Source organism: Solea solea, chromosome 5 (assembly GCF_958295425.1).
Source record: "Solea solea chromosome 5, fSolSol10.1, whole genome shotgun sequence".
Lineage (NCBI taxonomy): Eukaryota > Metazoa > Chordata > Actinopteri > Pleuronectiformes > Soleidae > Solea > Solea solea.
Window position 1 is genome coordinate 12,072,868 of NC_081138.1, and position 21,901 is coordinate 12,094,768.

The 21,901-nt window shown below is 36.9% G+C and overlaps 1 protein-coding gene across 4 annotated transcripts in view; it reads right to left on the reverse strand.

The window, feature by feature from the left end:
- The window catches only part of tspan4a (tetraspanin 4a), a 108,683-nt gene that overhangs the window by 29,978 nt on the left and 56,804 nt on the right, over positions 1-21,901 (reverse strand). For 3 of the 4 annotated variants that reach the window (XM_058630288.1, XM_058630286.1, XM_058630289.1), the window contains 2 exons: positions 12,163-12,354; positions 1,529-1,603 (listed from right to left, as the gene is read on the reverse strand). In XM_058630288.1, the coding sequence (XP_058486271.1) occupies positions 1,529-1,603; positions 12,163-12,354 (267 nt within the window). The remainder of the gene's footprint in view (positions 1-1,528; positions 1,604-12,162; positions 12,355-21,901) is intronic. The other variant, XM_058630287.1, reaches the window with a different exon arrangement.

The window sequence follows — 21,901 nt, forward strand, 5'->3', positions numbered from 1 at the left end:
AAAACGTACGAAGGCATTAGTCTACAGTCAGCATTGGCCTTGGCCTAAGTCTTTGGGGATAATGTTTCCTTCCCAACACATGAATAATGTAATACAAGAGGTTGAGAAATTGCCAATGATTCATGGTGGAGCTTCACACTTTGAGTCCACTTCACCTGATGGTGTTTATATGTTGTGTCTCTGGGGTTTTCACAGTATACTGCACTCTAAATTAAATTACAGCATCTGCAGATTATTTGAACAATTTGATTATTCAATATTATCTCTGTCTCATTATAGGACACTCAATTTCTGTTAACCGGTGTTAAAAAAAAGGGCCTGACATCTATTTGAAAAAAACCCACAGTTGAAATACTTTGATCATTTAAGTCAACCAATTATTATTGCAACAACATCAAATATTAAATAAAGACTAAATATGAAAATGTCACCTTCTGAAAATTGTTATAAGCATTGTGTGGCAATAAATGGTAAAATCTAGAAATTCTAAATTGATCTGCAGTTAAGATGATTGTTTTAACGTCATCAGGAATTTTATTGCCAGTAATTTGTTTAGTGGTGTTGTTTGTTCGTTTGTCATGATACTGTAATTTAATTTAAATGATAATATGCGTTCATTCTAATATTGTTAACTATAATAATTAATTAGAATAAATTGTTAATGCTTTTTCATATGGTAAGAAGAGAAATGTAACTCTGTACTCACTCAGTCGATCCAATAGCTCTGCATTACACATAATCTTCAAGAACTTTGTGATATATTTTTAGATCATCATCTGTAGCATAAATGCTTATTTAGGGAATTTAATCCCCCCCGGTCAACTAGTTTCCCTAAATTCAGCCAATATCCATTGCCAGGATTATGTTTGTTATTCTGTAGTGATGGATGTTTAAAGACAGAAAGAAGGCACAATTCCAACGCATTCATGTGAGTCTTTCGACTTTGCTGTTTGTGATGTCATTGTAATCTGTTTTTTTTTTTTTTTCATCTTCAACAAATCCAATCTGACCTCCATTTTTTTATTTATTTATATATTATGGATAGATGATGGCCCTTACAATTCATTATTAAACCTTACCTGGGAATGTGAGGGGATTATAGCTCATAATAAAATAATGATAGCTCAACAACAGCCTCTCTCTTGGCTGACTTCCTCAGAAAATAGACAAGATGATATACGTTTAACAAGGAAAGAACGTGTGACTCTAGTGCGTTTATGTATTTCCTAGGCTGTAGCTCAGTCACATCTCTCCAAAGAGTATGTCAACATTATAAAAAATTCTTGCATCAAACCATCTTTTATGCAGAATGTCAGCTGACATGCTCCTTTCTTAACCAGTGAATTAAAGCGCTTGAAAGAACTTCAAAACAATCCCCTGCTGAGGCTTTACAAGTGCCAGCCTCAATCTTTAACGTCAGCAATCTGTATGAATAAATTGGACAGTGTTCTCCACCGTTGCATATCATGCTGCTCAGGTTGAGAAAATCACAGGATACAATACAATGGGACCAATCAATGTCTCTTACCTCGTCTTGGTAGATGAAGAAAAGCATGATGGACAGAATCTCCAGGAAGAAGATGAGCAGCAGGAGGATGAAGAACTGTAGGAGCATAAAGGAAAGAGAGAGGGTAATTTCACAAATGTAAAGTCAACATCAATCGCTATAATCGGCCTGCATCTGTCGAGACTGAATGAGGTGTAGCGAAATATGTGAGTGAACAAGACCAAAAAATTTAAATGAAAAAGAGCCGGTGAGGTAAGAGCGATCAAAGAGCTGCAGATTGTTCAACCTCGATATTTCAAGTCAACAGGTCAAGACAAGGACAAACAGGAAAAGATGATATATGCAACAGTGTTCCTCTATAACTTCAGTGTCTTAGAGACACATTTAATTCCACCCCATTTAGCCGACTCCTCTCTGGTGGCCAGGGTAAGCTGCCTATTGGATGCATCCATCTTGAATTAATTCAACTAACCTAAGTTTTCATATTAACTTAATCTAAATACTGTAAGCAGTGTGTTGCAATTCCTTCCACTTAGAATTGTTCTAAATTTTAGATTGCTTAGTTGTTACTTGGAATGATAAGACAAAAATATCTTAAAAAATTCACTCAACACAATAAATTATGCATTTTTAATGTCCAGTGAGTAAGAATTCATGCCATTGAATGGTGAGACTGCAGAGACTCTTTCACTCCCTCTCCCATTTTCAGAAGCACTTCAGGGAACTATGGTGTCCTTCGCACACCGGAAAGTATGTAAATTCTTTCTAAACTCTCTCCTACTACTACTTCCAAATCCCGCTGCCATTTCCTCCTTCTTCTACATCAATTTATGCATAGATGTTATGTGAGCAGAAAACTTTTTCTTCTTTTGTGTAAGCTCACACTTCAAAACTCAAACACAGAAACATAACTGGGCAAGTTAACAGCCTCCACAATACAAGACCCATGCCTGAACTACATATAAAGCGGTAAAAACTTTTTATTTTAAAGTGATGACAATGCTCTGTCATTAAAACGCAGCACATCGTGTAACAATCTGCCATCATCTTTTGGGGAATGCTCCAGCTTAGAAAGAATAAAAATACATTTTGAAGGAGGACTAACCAGGTCTGTGAACGCATTTATACAACATATCCAAATAAATGAATAATGCGCAAAATAAACAAACTATACAATCTATTTGTCTGTTTATGGCTGAGGTGTCGTTCTGTATGTTTGTATGTTAAACATTTTACATCAACCTGTCCAGGGACTACAAATGGAAACAATAAAGGCTCTTGTGTCACGTATGAAGTTTCGAGCGATTGGTCAATGTACGGCAAAGTTACAGGCCATGTGCTGTTACCTTTTGATAACGTTTCATGTTTGATGTGTATAGTACAGATTGACACATTTTGTATGTTACTATGATTAACGTGCTCAGACAGGTTCGGTAATTTATGAAATGTGCACATTGCCAAGATGGACGCCAAATTTGGTTGTAACATGTTTCCATCAAGTTTTGTGACATTTGGTGCAACTTGCTTTATTCTACTGGGTTTTACCTTTGGGTGTGCTTCTGATTACATTGCACCACTTTTACATATTTCACTTATTTCATACGATTTTTCACCTGTTCTGATCCATGTGCCAATTTTTGCCGATTTTCAGCAATGTCAAAAATGTGAGGTTTTTTCCCCCCAGGAATGGCAATTTTACATGTTCATTAATGTGTACTGTCACTATTTTCTAGAAAAAATAAATTCAACCATAGGCTGTTTATTCAATCTCTACCAATAGACCCTGCTAAATTTTGCTTAGTGGACCTTTAACAGACCTCCCAGCATGAATTTCTTATGACGATTAAAACAACATGATGTGTCTTTAATGCAAAGTTATGTTGTTTCATTTCATTGCTGAGTCAGATACTAAGTGTCCTCAACTGTATGTTCTTCTCAGTGACTCAAGGACAGACTCTTTATAGCATATGCATTCCAGCCTCACTATACAGGACAGCAGTCCTACAGTGAATCTGTAGCATTTTAACATTTAAAGAGGGCAAATATGGTAAATGTAATCAGTCATTGTGACTACTGTCTGTGCATGCTGACATATGGATTTGGCTCAAAGTGACTAAGTACAGAGACGCTATAGCTGCCGTCTCAGAAGGTCAACACAGATTTTCTTCTTTTTTTTGAACTAACATCAAGGCTACAGGTCTGTGTGTTGCAGGCATTTTCCTGACAGTAGATGTGAGTGCTGCGAGTTCACAAGACTGACATCGAGCAGTCAATGAGCTGTCACTTGCCTCTGGGGTCTTTTGGCAGCACCTGCATTCATGAATCACTGAGCTCAGAGAGAATGAAAAGTACGGTGGTCTGACTGAAAGGTGAGAGACTGTCTGCATTACACTCTTTATCTCTCCAGGAGGTGTTCTCAAATATGTCTGAAATCAATTTATATTGTTTTGTCAGATTCTATTGTATGAATGTCATGCTCTGCCTTGTGTTGAAATTCAGGTAAGCCCGATTTGGCAGTATTTTTAGGATACATTACAGTGAAGAAATATGCTTTACTGTGGAATGAGAAAATTCTGCCTTTTTAGCTGCTGAATATTTAAAAAGTCTGATGTCAAATGAAATGCAGCCAAGAGAAGAAATGTTGTTATTCACCACAAGTCCACGATATTGACCAACACACTGAAGCAGATTTACAAAAAAATGTCAATAAGTCAAGGTTGAATCCCTGCTATTTTTTTGTCTTTGGTTTCTTGACCTACTATTGATCCAGAGAGGAAAATCTTCCTCCCACAGTGTTAAGAGAGTATAAAAGGTTGACTGTGCAACTGCACTATTTGAAATTTACATAAAGTCTGTGGTAAAGAATAACAGAACAGAATCACATTACCACAGGCACTTAAGCCTTTCCTATTGGATTTTTTTTACTACTTAAAGTTTCGATTCTTCTTTTGTTTCTAGCCACGAGAAACAGATGGGTCATGAATCCATGTGACGGGAAAGCTACACTCACTAATTGTCACTTGCTGAGTTCTAATGGAAATGTGCTAGCAAACAAACACTGCAGACAACAACAACCCTTTTAGTTGTCAAATACACACACTTACAAATCTCTGTAACCAATTAGTTACTAAATTATTGGTTCAGCCAATTTCCTTAAATAGCACTGTGCATTTTTCCATCTGCAAGAAAAGACCACGAGTGAACGCAATTAATTTAAATCTCTGAAAAAAATAAACTGCTGTGAACAGGAAAATCAGACATCAGGATTTCAACAGACAGCTTTATTTGGAGCCAGTTGGCAAATCATTTATGCCAATATTCACTTTCCCTTTTTGCTCTGATTAGCCATTGGTCCATAGCTACAACATGTTCACAATAAATCTCATGAGCACATCATTGGGTAATCCAAACCTTCAAACTCGACAGTGAAAAGGGACATTGTTTCATCTTTTATGAATGAGAAACTGATATTTGCAAGCATTTAGGAGGCAATCTGACTAACTATCTGCATATGTCTGAATATTTCCTCTATTAATCTGCTCCTACTAAGTAATGTAATCCCTCCTTTTTGACTTACAAGCAACAGCCAGACTCAGTAGGATGACAGAGGACAACAATTCACTTGTGTAAAACACAAGAGAGCAATTGAATTAGCTTTCAGAATTTCACACTGCTACAATGAATGGATTACTATTTGTACACTACATGCAGTAGTCAATGAACTATGAAGAAAGGGTAATCATAGAAAAATGCATTTTGTTGTGAGTGAAACAGTTTAAATTCCAACAAAAGATAAGTTACTTTGAAAGACTGTTGCACAGCAAAGCAAAATGTTTTAAGTGACAGACTCAGCAGACAGTGGAAATAAATGTGTGTCTGCTCCTTTCCTATAATCATGAAATAAGTTTTGTGTAAATGGATCCTGACACTGTATATACAGCACCTCAGCTAAAACCTAAAAGTGAAGTATGCATTGTTCTTGTAGAGTGCTTGTAGTGTCACTGTGATAAATTAGTGTAAACAAAGTATCAGGTCTCATTACAAAAGGGCCAAAGAAGCCTCAATATGTTTCTCCTGAATTGTCATTATTCAAACTGAAATACCGTACATTATTGTCTGCACAGCAGTGGCTTCCAGCAGCTAACTACAGGAAAGATTTATGGAAGATTGGAATAAGAGGAAACACAACATGACTATAAACAATGTTTTACTTAGCACAAGGCAGTACAGCTTACTAAATTGTTGTCATATATCATTTCCATGTTTTTAAACATATACCTTCAGTGGTGGAAATCACGTGTTTTAAGTAAAAGTGCTGATATCATAATATATGAATACTGCTCCTCCTAAATAGGATGGGCAATATTTCTGATACATGTATTTGTATTTTATTGAGAAGATGAAAATGCCTTCATATTTTAGATTGGTGGTTGCTTTGATCTTCTGAATTCCCTCCTTATTTATCACTATAGTGGAGCAAAAGCAAGAAGCGATCATTTTTGACCCAAACAATTCTTATTATCAGTTATGGGACTGAACAATTTTGGTAATATAATTGCAATGTTGCTTAATAACAATATTTACTGTAAAGAACTTAAAACATGATGGAGCATTACAAGATGGTGATACAGTCAACATATTTAATTCTATACTTTATATGCAAAGAGTTTCAAATAAGTATTGTGTTTTAAATTGGAATAGAAAAAATGGAAAAAGAACAATTAAATTTGCTAATTTGTTGTTTTGAATTGTGAGTTTGAAAATGATTCATTGTTCACCCTGATCAAGTAAGACTATAAGCCTTCCACATTACTGCTCTCCAGTGCAACCTAATGAGATAAAGATACTACTGACATGTGTAATGGTGCATATAAGCATGTTAACCTACTGCAACAAATACTAAACTCAGTAAAATCCTCCTCAAGAACAACTCTCTTCCACTCAGAGAGGGCCATCCTCCCACAGGTTTCTGTTCCATTTGAGTTTTTGTTTCATGAGAGTTAATGAACCACAGCCAACTCGTATCTCACTGATGCCTTCAGGGACTCACAATAATCTGCAGGACAATGACTCTTGAAGACCAGAAAAGAACTTCCCAGGATAAGGCTTTCCTTGAATGATGTGGAAGTCTGCTGCTTGTTTTATTGCAGTGCAGCAGCAGAGAAACTGTGCTGCAATTAGTCACTGGAGAGTTGGAATTTATGTAGCAACATTTACTCTTACATTTAAGTAGCTTTAACGGATCTAAAGAACATAAAAGGCACATTGCAGCTTGCATGCATGATGAAAATACCTATAGTGCACTATAACACACTCAACAGGCGACCCTGTTTTTACTGTTATGACTGCTTTACCAGCAGCGTTGATATTCCTTTTTATCAGAGAATGATGCTTTAGCAGGACCACAGGATAAGAACTGTAATCAAAGTCCAGGCCCTTGATTGATTCTTTATGTTCAGCCATTCTGTGATTTCTGCGCAGTGTGAAAGCTGCAGTGGCCCTTTGTGTGTTGACAGAGCTGCAAGACTGGTAAACCATTCATGTCAGGCACACAGTCCATCAGCATCTTCAAAATCAATAACTTTAAGGATCTTGAAGCCTTGAGCGCATGTGAAGCCTTTGAGGTGATAACCTTTTCATGTGCTAGATCTACTGTGTCTGTGTCTCAGGTAAACATTTCCACCACAGAGATCTCACCATTCTGACTAATCCATGGGCAGATTAGATCACAGATTGGCCACATCTCCTCAGTGACCTTTGACTTACTACTGTAGTATTAGTACTAGTATTGATTAACCAAAATTATTGGTGTGAAACTTGACTTAAATTACCCATTATCCTGATTAATTGTCCCCAAGTGGCTTGACGGGGAATTTGAGTTAGTTCCAAATGTGGTTATATGTCAGAGTGGTGCTTCATCAAATAAATTGTCTACACTGCAAAACATGACTGTACTTCCACAGCAAATTACGTATTGTGTATATACAGGAGACTACTGTGTCCTGTAATTTCACAGTTTCATTTTATAATAAATGAATGCGGCTGGTAACTGTAACTTCACAATTGTGAAGCCATACTACATGTTACTGTGACTCTTAAAGTAATGCGCAAGTAATTGATCCTATACATAATTTACAGTGAACATGCATTAGCCCGAGCACATCAGTCACTGCTTCATGTAGTAAGCAGTAGTAAGTTTGTATGAGGTAACCACACTCTCAAATTCAATAAAAACTGATGCTACATTAAAAATGTATATGAGGAGAGAGTTGAGAACAACTCCATCCATCAACATTGTGTTTGATGTAGAGATTCAGGAAAAATTGACCACCAGTGAGTGTAGCATGGATGCAGTCAACCGCCACGAAAAGCTTCTGCTGGACTGCAGTGTTTTTTCCATGGTTCTGTAAAGGAGTTGCTGACTGGATAGGGGCTCTTTACTACACAAGTGTTTGTTTTTGGCAGAGGTGTATAAAAATAACTAAGTAAAAGTACAAATAGCATATCTGAAAATGACTTTGGTAAAAGTTAAAGTCAACTATAAGAAAATCACTTGAGTAAAAGTCTTAAAGTTGCTCACATTAAATGTACTTAAGTATCAAAAGTATCTTGTGAAAATATAAACTCAAGTTTCAACAGACCAAGTACAAGTAAAGTACAAAGTACTTTTATAGTACGTGAAAAAGAAGCAACACAAACAAAAATGGTTAAAAAAATGGTTGGATGGAGAGTTCTTAAACACCTTTATTTTGTGGCACTTTGAGGAGGCACTTCTTTCTGTATGTTTTAGGATTTTCCCCCATCCCAAGGAAGCCAAACATTGTTGTTCATGGTATGATCACGGGTGACTGTCGTCTTCTACTAAAGGAGATGCTGTCAGTGTGGTAAGATTTTCTGAATATGTTTTCTGTTGTTTCCATAACCAAATTGTATGCTTTGTAATCGGATGTTACTAATGGTACCTCATGACTGTTCTTCTCAAGTTTTCAAATCCTGTGTTTGTCTTTGATTCCATCTGTTGTACAAAGCTGCCACTTCCTGTTTTATTTTGTATCATCATCATCTCATATGCTTCCTGCCTCTGTGATTGCATGCTCCCCCTGCAATTAGATACACCGGAGTCTAGATTCAGTGCCTTTGTTCTCCTCTCACCAGCTAATCTCATCAGATTCAGCTGAGCGTACCAGCATTCTCTCTAGTGTTTACTCACTGACTTTACTACATTTTTGGGTCCCAAGTTTTGCTGTGTTTTTGGATACCTTTGCCTAATCTGAACGACTGTGTCTGTGCATCAATCCTGTTTGTGTTTTTCAGTAAAGATTGACTTTAAATCCCTGAGCCATGCATGTTATGTTCTGCATTACCCAGTCAGTCATTCCAACATTGAATGAACAGATCTGATATTTTGCAGCCCAGCAACTGGACTGACATTTTGAGCTGAAGACTCAAAATGTAACTGCCCAAGGTTCCAAGATCCAACAATCACCTGTTATTGGAATCATCCACTATATTTCAAATAGTCAAATGCGGCCCCTCGTTTCACAAATGTGATTGAAAAAAGTTATTTTCTGGTGAACTATACTGCCAAACAGAGCTTGTGCAGAAACTGGCTCTGCATTGAAACATAAATTAAGAGATGTCTTTGCAGAAAACCAGCAACTCGGATGTGTGATGCTAAAAATTAAAAGGCCCAAAGCTATAATAGTCTTATGAGCAGTAATTACAGTGATTCTTCAAATATCTCAGTGATGTCGCTATTCTCTGTATCCCTCATCACCGATCAACCTCCTCATTAGCTCTAAAATTTGAAGGGAGAAGAGTCTTTCCTCATCTGCATGAAAAATGGGCTGCTCTGTCACTCATTTAAGCAGACCTGTAATTCACCCACCGTCATTATATTGACACAGCAGTGGAAATGGTGTGGTCACCGTGGGGAAAATGTCACGGATCACACTAATGATCGACACTAAGTCTTTTTCCCACAGAGCTCATAATTGCTTACTCCTGCTGTGCCACTTTTCATATGATTAATTCCTATTTGCCCCCCCACCCCCCAAGAGATCTTCCCCAAAATAGTTATGAAGTGTCCCTATACTCGCTAAAAACAAAGCATCTGCCAAATTAGCAGATGTAAAAGTAAATTAAAAACTTCATGCACCTCAGTTTAAAACGGATGCTCATGCAGTGCATAGTCTGCATAAATGACAACATAAAATGTTTGATTTTTGATGTCAAGTTCACATCAGTGTTGGATAGTCCTGCTGCCAAGAAATCCACATGGTAAACAACTTCTAAAAATACATATAGGCTGTCTTTTGAGACATTTTTCTTCCAAATACTTTCTTTACTCCAACAGCTCCTTTGACGTCCATTTGACATTTAGTCTTGTGCTGTACCCTCATCTTATTGTTGTTGTTTTTTTTATCTGTGTTTTGAAGTTGTTGTAAGTTGTTTATATTGTACTTGAATATTCTGAAATATATTTCATATTTTTAACTACAGGCAAGTAAACGTTTCCTTTTTATCTGACATGGAAATAACTTGAAATTCATTCAAAATTAGAATGCCATCTGCGCTTGTTTTGGCAAGTATCATGTAAGTGATACATACCTTTTTTTTATTCCGTTTGTTGGTCATTGTCATTAAATGTGTCATTGAGTTCTGGGGAAGGTCCATGTGATTCAGATAACAAATGCAGATGTAAAGTAATTTTCCTTTTTCCTTTTCCCTTTTCTTTCCTTTTCCTGTTTTGTTTCTTCAAGTGTCTTCCTGAAATGGACTGCATAGAAAAAGTAAGGCCTTTGTGAGCTTGAAATGGCTTGAATATTCTATACCTTTGCTGATTTAGTATTCATGGCCTCATGAATCAATGACGTGGGGCTAATTTGCATATTCATAGACATGCTAATTAAACCAACCTCTATCCACACTCATTCCATGGTATCAGTATAGTATTGAGTTCACCACAATTTAACAACAAATTGGAACACAACAGTAATAGATAACATTAACCGTTGTCTTGATTGCCAGCTTTTGACACCACATCTATCTTTACTTGCAAAAAACTTTGAAGTGAGAACTTGCTTCTTCTCTGATGCCCATAGTTTAGAAAGAAGGGACAGTGAAAACAATATGAAAAGCCCCAAATTGAAAGATTATAAATACACAGGTATGGTGTTGGCTTATTTCACTTATACATAAAAAAGAAAAAAAAGAACATGAATATGTTAACATTGGAAAGTTGGCTTTCATTTGTGTGGCAGCCTGTAGCATTAATGTAAATGAATTAATGTAATAAAGTGGGTTTTCTGCGAATAAACAATTCCACAAAAGTACCATTGCGGCAACAACCACAGCTGTAAAAAACATGTTTTTAAATGTCCCTTAATGTAATGTAATGTAATGGAGGTTATTTAGCTGTTTGTGTTTATGGTAATCAAGAGTTGTGGTGGGCTATCTGCATTGGTTCTAATTTAAATAAACAAAACATTAACTAAATGATGATCAACCTGTTAGGGTTACGGAAAGAGTTTTCTTTAAAAGTGTAAAAGAAAATAAGCTCATTATACCTTTTAAGCTTAAAGGAGCCATGGTATGTCATCAGAGTTTAAGGAAATATGTTAAGTTGAAATACTGGCTTCACTGATACAATTTCAAACTCTGTTAATTTTACGGTGTGGTGTTCTGGTCTAATGAGCCACCCATCACTAACCACCCAATAACCCAGCTTGCACTTCAACACATGGGTTGCCAGCAGAGTGGAGAGAGTTAAACACAAATAAGCTACACTGGATCATTTTCTCCAGGACAGGGAAGCAAAATTGAAAGCTTCAGCCAAGGCAGCACTCTCTCTCTCCCTGCCTGTCCTACAGAAAGATATTTAATGTTTTTTACAGTCTGATAGTGTTGCCATGTTGTCTCCTCTCATTATGTGATAAGTGTCCGCTGCTGCTCGGAGCAGACACACTTTTACTCCCAACCTCTGTCTTTTGTTCACACATAAAATTAACCAAATAAAACGGGCGGGACAGTGAAAATAAAATAATACTGCATGTGTATGTGCATGAACACAGTGTACTGGACATAGGTGCAGGTCCATGAGTTCCAGAAACTTGTTCTACAATGTTTTGATAGTGACTGCAGTAACCGTAGTAAAATGCTAAAGGTCACTGATTAAATATTCTGAGTAGTGCCCTTCATGAATTGCCGTCTGTGGGCCAAACATGTTTCACCATTACTGTTACCAGCCTTCAGTCTCACACAAGATGTCACTTTTTTATGTATCTGACAACCTGAAATACATTGTTGAACGTGCACCATATCACTCAAACTGATTCAGCGGTAACTTTTAAATCTCCATCAGTGCTGATCTACTGCTTGCTTTTAAAGCTATAATATTCAAGACTTGTGCCTACATATCTCAAATGTTTGTTTGTGTTCTCCCTGAGGTGGCAGCTGTACGCAAGACTGAATGTAAATGCTTGTCATAAAAAGGACAGATTGAATTCCCTGCGTCTTACATCACCTGATGATTCCCAGAGCCTATTGTCTCATGTAAAGTTACAGATGCTACCTGTTATATCAACAAAAACGTAACATGGCCTTGTGTTTAAAGTCAACAAGAGCATCAAAAACCATCTTGATGAAGGACTTACCGTCAGCAGCAGAGGACGGCTCTCTTTGACAGCACCCACACAGCCCAGACAGCCGATCACCATGATGATGGTCCCGACTGCAATGAGCAGGTTGGCTGCTGACAGGGACGGAAGGGATGATGATAGGGTAGCAAAGCTTCCCTGGGTCACTGAGAGCCAGACCCCCACCCCGAGTATACCACATCCTCCCAGCTGCAGAGGAAACACAAGGAGGCGTAAAGCTGTCAGTTAAATAACACACTTAAACCACACACAGACGGACATGCTGGTGCATAAAAATATTTGCGTTATTGATATATCTTTTTTACAATCCGCTGTGGCATGCAAAGAATCAGTCTATAATTTAGCAAAACAAATAAAATCAGGTAAATGATAAAATGAACATGATGTGTCATCAAGAACACCTATTAAACTGATATCAGTTTATTTATTATTTATATATTTATTTTTAATCCAAAATGCTAAACTCTTTCTTTAAAGTCACTTTTTATTTTGGTTCACTAATAATAAAAAAAAAAAGAGGAATCAACAGTGACAACATACTCTCTGGTGTCATAAATAGGCCCAGACATTCTCACAGTGTATCACAGTACTATTATTATTTGTGTTATATATTACTAATATATAATAGAATTATTATAATAACATTGTTATTTCTGAAGCTGGTCGGTAGTTACAGAAAGGGGCCGTTGCACATTTATGATGCAGGATTGTTTTGCTTCATCTGTAGAAAATGTTCATTATCAGACTGTACAGTTACTTTCTCAAATTCTCAAAAAGACTTACAGGGCTAAATGCATGATCATAATACACATGCATTTTTCTTTCTATTTTCAGTTTTTAACAGAAAATCTTATTTAATGAGCTCTTGAGCTAAAAGTAGGGTAAGGCAAAAATGAAAAAAGCACTCATGTGGGGCACTGTTCGCTCAGGCAGAGAAGAGATTTCAGCAGAATGGGTCACTGTTCCTCACAACCGCTCCTCATTATGCCCCAGAGTAGTGCTGGGTGGTGACCGGTTTAAACCCAAAACCGATATTAACTTTTTTATGATGTGAATATTTCATATACAAGATTAGTATATGAAAAACAGACCGGAGGAAAAGGGTAATGCTGAGAATAAGAGGCAATAAATCTCAGAGCTGATCATATGACAACGTGGACACAGTTTACATCTCCAGCCAAGCAGGACATGTTTGTCCTTAAAGCTGCAGTGTGTAACTTCTCAACATAAATAAATGTCCCTTACATTCAAACCGTTGTCAATTGATTTCAAACAATGCTGATTAAGCCTTGTCAGCTGCACATGACTCACTGTGTTCCTCAATACGACACAGAGTGATGCATTTTACATCACGGCTGATGGAAGCAAGGTGGAAGCATAACAGCTACACTAGAAAACCGAGACATGAGCAAACTCAAGGTTAGGGATTAAAGCCTGGTTCTAGTGAGATACTGTTGGAATATGGATTTGGAAAACTCTGCACACTCACCTGAGGCGTGGGGTAAATCTGATATCGATAGCGACAATAACAGTGTTTTGGTGGCAGAAGTTACAGACATCAACATATCACAAATAAATTATATTTTCCTTAATAGTACAGATATACCTCCCAGTAATTGATAAAACTTTTCTGTTATTAATTTCTGGCTGCATGTCTACTTTTAAGTCATCTCTCCTACAGGGCTATGCATATGTTATTCAAGGCTTTACTCAAAAAACAATTATGTATGGATTCACATTTGGCTCTATTTCTAATGAAATTCATTGTACTGTGTACGGCATATATGCATTAAGATGTAAATATGCACATAACTTTGTTTTTTCCAGCACACTCATGAAACCACACATACATCTGTTCTGTATTGTGTAAATCTCAATCATCTTGGAACTAGGCAGACTGTGCCTCCTGAGCCATGTGTGCAGTAGCCTATAATTTTCACTTAGAGTGACTGCCACATTATTTACCAGTTTTATGGTTGTGTTCAGGCTCACACAGCTCTTCGTTGAGGCTACAGAGAAAGATCATGACCTGCTACAACACAGAAAATGTTCTTGCAGTGACTTGCAGACACATCATGTTTATTTACATTTACCATAAACTGTAGTCTTCCCTACTTAACCAAAGCTCTTTCGTCGGACAACCACTGATTACATCTCCTACACCACATATCTGCTGTTTCTGTTAAGTTGTAAATGTCATTTCTAAGAGACTTTGGTGCTATAGAGTTGAAGAGTGTTTCTGTTCTCTCAGAGGCTGCATCAGTTAAGGCGTATTTAAATGTATAAAATGTGTATAGTGAGTGCAAGTTTGTCTCCATGTGGCTGATTTTTAACCTTATAAAATCTGCATAAAACCTTATAACATCATAGCTGTTTCCTCTCCATATTAAACCATGCCTTCTGGCAAGAATTGGAAAAATCCACTTGCAGATCGACACAATTCCTTGTTGAGATGGAGTGTGCAACCTGTGGTTACCCATAACCCACTTCTCTGTGTTGTATTTGGATAAGAAAAATGGTTTTATTCCAGTAGTCATAATAATAAATAATGTATTTATTAATAATTAATAGTAAGTTAAGACAGGTTAAAAAGCTTGGTGCTTTTTCAGACATCATGTTACATACAAGTTGTGGAGTGTGTATTATAATATTGATCAATAATTTTTAAACTAATTAATCATTATTTCACTCTCTTAAGTGCAAAACCCTAAAAAAGTGAAAATACACATATTTATTCCTCAATGTGTCATCCTCAGTTTTAGATATCAGATAATACACAGTATTGTATTCATGATACAGAATAAAGCAACAATTCAGTGCGTTTCAAATGCAATGACAAATGCAAATTTCTGTCAACTAATCTTTTGATCAACTTATTGTAAGTCGCTTTGGATAAAAGCGTCTGCTAAATGACATGTAATGTAATGTAATCAACAAATTGTTAAACTGTGTTCTGTAGAATTCACACTTTCCCAAATGTGTTCTTGTACTTGTTTTTCATCTCAGTTGGAATTTGTAATCAAAACTCACTGCCAAAATTTTAACAGTCAAACAGATTTACAGTATCTGGAATGATACAGCCATCTGAAGTGTCTCCTCTCACAGTAGTAGAGTATTTGAAGCAGAGCCTGTGATGGAAGGTGCAAATTACGGTTTCTATTTTATTTGCCTCCTTTTTTAAACTTTACCCACTTTATCACACACATCACAAAATGTGTTCGCAACGGAAGAGATGTTTCTGCTCCACTCCAACAATCTCCCTGTGAATAATTTCCCCTACTACAGTATGTTCTTGACTCCTGGGCATGCGATGTATAATACAGGTGAATATTTTAATATCAATATTCACGGTATGTGAATATTGGTGCTCTGATCTCAAGCGCCCTGTGTAGACCATGGGCCAGAAATATATCATATCATTTTATTAGTGCGATTAAGGTCATAATTAGACTACTCATACATATATGAATAAAATGTGAAACTCTTGTGGACAGTAATTAGTAAAAAAATATGAAGTTTTCATGATACTACACGAAAGAAAGTGAGTTTGATTCCACATGTCTCATGAATTATTTTCTCTCGTGACACTTTGATGTTCAAGTCATGTATTCTGTTTGTCTCAGGAGAATGAATCTTGCTCCTTAAATCTGCTCTCATGGTAGCAGCCTGCTGACGAGGGCTGCTGGTTTTTAATATACCCTATACTAAATATCCCGATGACTTTTGTAATATATTTGATTAAAGGAAGCAGTGGGGAAACAACCCTGAAGATATATTCAAACAGGTTTTTTTTTTCTTTACATATCCATTTCTCTTCAAAATGTAGTTTTCTCAACAGTCGACATGATGCTTGTGAGGAATGACACATAACTGCTGCCTAGATGTTGCTTTCACCCTAACCATAAAGGCCACGCTTCTGCAAGAGAATTTTCTTTGTATTCCTGAGCTGCTGTTGGTGGACAAGTTTTGATGCAAACCTATCTTTGAGAGGACATGTTGACCATGCTGGCCCTCACAACATTTATGCTGCATTTACACACTGCATGGTGCAAGTGACCCAATTCTGATCTTTTCCATGTCAGATATGACCCATGACAGTGTGACACATGGATTCAGATATTGGAACAGATTCAGGCCTCATTCATATGTGGAAATAAGTCAGACATGTGCATTTGGGGCTGAAAAGTCAGGGATCAGATATTCCCTTGTAAATGCTTCCGGTAGAACGATGTAAATACACGTGTACAGTATCTATGATCACAAGACTCTCTTTCAACTTGTGCAATGAAGGGTGAGGACTCAAACCAGTGGACTCACTGTTTTTTTTAACCAGCGAGTAAGAAGGATTTCTAAATGTGATAGTAACACCACTTTCACTTCCCTTTCAGTCTAATAAACACTTTCTGGTCAGTTACCACAACCACCCTGCGATTTATTTCCCCAAGTGTTCACCAATGTCAATGTGGATATCAGCCATCGGTCACTTTTGGACAATGTAAGCAGGTCCCCCAAAAAATCAGATAGAGGTGACATATCAGCATTGGGCAGTGTAAATACAGCCCTAAGGCCTTGTCAGGGGTTGTGGGGTTGGTTAAGGGTTAGGGTTAGGGACTATAGTCCTCATGGAGACCAAACCTGGTGCTAATGAGACAGAACCTCATTTTATAGAATTGGTTAAGTTTTGAACATTTGTATTGTTGGTATATTAAGGTCAGAGTTAGGTATTAAGTAGTTAAGGGTTAGGGACGCAATGCATGTCCGTAAAGGGATAGATGCACAGACCTGTGTGTGTGTGTGTGGAGAAGAAAGGGAAAAGAAAGAAGGAGCAACAATATGGATGCAAACTGCGTAGAACACAGAGAACTACATTAACAGGAGCAATGTGGATGGTCTGAAGAGCATTGTTCATTTGCTTCTCTGAGCTAAAAAGAGTTTTAAACTCTGGATCTAACTGACTGCATAGCAAATGTTCTCACTGTTGTGGTGTTTAAGAGTAAACTTAAACAACAACCCCTTGGCGATATGCACTTGGCAATATCGTCAGTTACATTTTATACAGCATCTGTCATTAAGTTTGCTGCTCATTTGTTAGTTTGTATGGGAGATAGAAAATGGACACTTCATTTGTGAGCGATTGAGCTCTGGTCTGATCTTTTTGTCTTTACATTAAATGAAGATGACTATCAGTTATAAAGCTGCTTCAATACAGCAATAAAATGAATTACCTGTCTATATATTATATCTGGTCTTGAATAGTATCACCCGTGCAACAGATTTAGTACTTTTGAAGCATATTTTTACTACAATATTAAGATTGCATAAAAATCCACTGGGTCTTAATATGTAATGTAGTTGCTTATGATCCCTTATTTTAGCATCGTATTACTTCACATCCGTTTTATGCTGCTGTGTTTTTTTTTAAACAGTTATGTGTCCCTATAGTCCATTAAAAGTGACTTTGAGCACCACCTGGGCCCAAACTCTGAACCTTATGCTCAAAACTTCTATATTATTATGATTATTATTAACATTATTGCTATTATTCAAAAAAGAAAAAATACAATACAATTTAATGGATCCAAATCATAGTTTTTTTTTGCTTATGTTTGCTGTTGTTGCTGTTGTTTTGCTAAGCCATTGTGTACAACTGAAACTGTGCCACACACACCTTGGGCTGTTTGCAGCCTCCAGATTGGGAATTTAAAGATGCACAACATCCTGCCCCTTGTTGCTCAGGCGAGCACAAACATCAAACTTCCCTCCAGCACTTTCCTCTCTGGTTTTCTTGTAGAGTTACAGCGCAGAAAGCTTCTTTAAAAGAAATATGCAACCCCGTATAGCTGGAGCAGAACATTAAACCATTACACACGACCAACACCAGAACAATATGGAAATAATTAGGACATTGAATACATTTTTGACAAAGTAATCTTTAAGCCAGTGTAGCTGAACATGTGTTGGTCAAATAAAATTAGTGATTTGAAAAGCTCACAAATTTGTTTGAGAGAATAACTTGCTTCCTTAAAATTGCTTTTTTTAAACACCAATCAAATTAATTGATTGGAACTAATTCTACATCCCCATCCATTCTTTAATTTTGCATTCATTTACAGTTACACCCATTTTCCTCTTCATCTAGACAAAGGGACAAACAGAAAAGACACTTTTCATGTCTGAAAACTGTAACTGACTTTATGACTTGGAGGAACACGGTCTCAACTGACAGAGCCCTAAATCAAAGAGTCAATAAAGGAGCACTGAAATACATTTATGTCACAATGATCTGGATTTTAGCAAGACCGGTATACTCCTGTCATAGATGTGAAAGGCACAATATACTGTATATATCCTGTAATTCAGGACATAATATATTATTTAATTCTTTCTGAGCAAACCAAGGAAATGGCTGGCAAATCTTGTAAACCAAGGACTTTCAAACTAAAATCAGCATTTTAATAATGTTACAATTTGTCCATAATCTTGTCAATCTACAAATATTTTGAAATGCGAGGGCCTTGAAGCACAACTAACCGTAGATTGTTAGTGAGTGGTTTTTTTTTTTGGCACTCAGTAAGGCACATACCACCTCCGAGGCCAAATACTCAGAGGACAAATGTCAGAATTTTCACATCAATACCCATTTTATTTCCGGAGAGCACCCAAATCTTGTTATGTTAAGGAATTAACTCTTTTAAGCAATATTTAATGGGTTCATTCCACCATGTCTGCTGCAAATCATAGCATTGTGTTTTGCATTGCAAGGCACAAAAGGACAATGTGATCAATGTGATTTTAACAAACTACAAATTTCTGTGTCTTTCTCACTCTGTCAATGCATCACATGTGCTTACATGTTAATGTTCTCAGACCCTATGAGAAAGCATCCATCCATCCATTGTCTCCTGCTTCATCCTCCACATGAGGGTCATGTGAGGCTGGAGCCAATCACAGCTGACATAGGGTGATTAGGGTGATAAGGCGGGGTTACACCCTGGACAGGTCACTAGTCCATCGCAGGGCCAACACAGAGACAAGCAATCATCCACTCTCACACTCACACCTATGGTCAACTTTATCATCTTACTTTATTTATTAATAATAATAATAATAATAATAATAATAATAATAATAACAACAATAAAAATAATAATAATAACAATAATAATAATAATAATGATAATAATTAGCCTAAGCCCCAATTTAGCATGTTTTTGGAGTGTGGGTGGAGAGAACATGCAGACTCCACACACTTAGTCGAACAAGGATCCAAACTGGTGCTCTTCTTGCTGTGAGGCCATAATGCTAGCCACCTCACCACCATGTGGCCCATAAATAAAGATTTATCAAGCAAATTCACAAAAATGTCCTTCCTAAAAAAATGTCCTGTTTGATGTTTTTCATTTGTAATTGCTTCTGCAAATCAGTTTAGAAAGATCAAAACATGAACATTGGCATTACAAAAAGGATGGAAACATAGATGAAGCAGCATAAACTCAGTCAGAAGCTACCTTTGTTCTCACACTCCTCTTATCAATGCACAGTTAGTGTTTGCTATCATTATCATCATTACCCAAAGCTGTATGATGTAAAAGAATCAGCTGTCCACCAGCTGGTCTCACCTAACCAATCACCATTATAATCCTATCATTGTGTTGCTTCTCTTATGACTTCTCTTTGTCTCTTCTTCATATTCATGCTGCATTTATGCCAATGCTCCACCTCCTCATCAGTGCACAGTCTTTGCAGATTCATCAAATTCATCATTCTACACCCTGCAACAGTCTCAGCAATTCACCAACCACCATCACTACCAGTATCAGGACTCCATAGGAATCTAGCTGCTAATCAAGGCAAATGCCCTTAGTTATATTTCCACTGTGACAGCCCCGGTGCCTCTCTATTGCTCTCCATATTTGGTGTGCTCTTTGTTTCAGGTGCTGAGAAGAGTAATTAGGAGCACCTGGCCAGCTCAGTGCAGTTTGTAGGACCTGCCATCAGCTGCCTCAGCACCATGTGTTTTCCTCTTAGCTTAATTTAATAAATATGAGTTAGTTATTATTATTTCTCTTGTCTAGCTTTGCCTTTGTTGCACTTTATGAGCCGGCTGTAACACCACGTTCAAAGTCCAGAGTCCAAACAACAAAGACACCACAGACTTTGTCATCACCTTAAATTTGTTATACAGTCTATATTAAACAACAGAAATAACTCAAGAGCCATTAAGTTTCAATACACTCTCCTTTCTGGGTTCTTTATTGGGCCATAACCTACATTCCAAAAAATCTGTCTGCTTGGACTTGGAAGGTCAGTTCAGGACTATCTCTGTTTCTCTCTCTCTAAAACCAGGATAACAAAACAATCAAAGGATCTCACATTATAATTTTCTGCTGATGGGGTCTGGTTTAACCTCTCATCTTGTTGCACTGATGAAAATCTCTTTTACTTGTTGTTCTTTCAGCTCCTCTCCTGTAAACATCTTTACTAAGTCTATCATTTTACACTGATACAGTTCTGACAGTTCTGACATTGCCACCTGCTGATTTGTTCCAGTTTATAATATTGCCTTTCCTTCTCAGTAAAGTGCTTCAATGCTTTCCCACTCTGCCTGCGTCTGCATTTGGTCCTTATTTCTGTTCCCACTAATGATGAACTGTGAGATTATGTGATGAGTTTGCTGGAACCTAACATCTATTACTTTAAGCTACACATTTCCAAACAGATGCTGACTGGAAGTTTTTCAATGGTTTAAACGAGAACCTGCAGGAACGAATAATGCCAGGTTTTGAGTTGATGTGTTTACCTTATGTAGGTGTGGTCTTAATATTCCTCTGACAGTATACAGGTTTGACTAATCCATTTCCGCCCCGACTGCTTCACACGACAAACAAATCCCTTCCGTTTTATTTACAGAGCCTCTGCACAGGACACAGAGAGATAAACCCATATGAAAGCCAGGAGAATACTGTGTTAGACCATAAAACATTCTCTACAGTAACTGATACAACAAACCCAACACGGTAAAGAATTCAGTGAAGTCAACGTTAATACATTTTTGAATAACAATAGAGAAATGGAAGCATAATTGGCACCAATATTGTTTCAGATTTGAAATTTGAAATGTATTTATTTGAAAAAGAGAATCAATTAAGCATCTTTAACTCTCCGGAAAGGCACTATAGAAATTTGATATTGATATTTATTTATTATTTATTAATTTGATATTATTACTATTATTATCATAGTGATTATTGTTATTGTTATTGTAATTATTACAATGCATATTGATGAACATATCAATGTAAATGAGCCAGAATTAGCCAAAAGGCTACTTTGCATGTGTTGTCCCTGGTAGGTCAGAAAAAATAAATAACACACCATCAAACAATGCACAACAAAAGACAATTCAAAACATGAATGAGAATTCACAGTACAAACACAGGACCACAAATACATACAGCAATAAATGTGACACATATTGACATAAAATTAATGGGTTTTAAATGGATTGAAGATAGTACATTTTTATTTGAACCTAATGAAACATTTATGCAGCTGAAAGAATTAGTGACATTTATGGTTACCCTTACATCTCTACATGGTTACTCTGCAAACTTTATAATTAAAATGCTCGGATAAAAGAGACTGAAGTCTGTAAAGATAAATTGTTTTTGTGATTTTTTTAAGACATAAATGGATATGAGGAAGGCCACGTCTATAAAGTACACAGCATGAACAA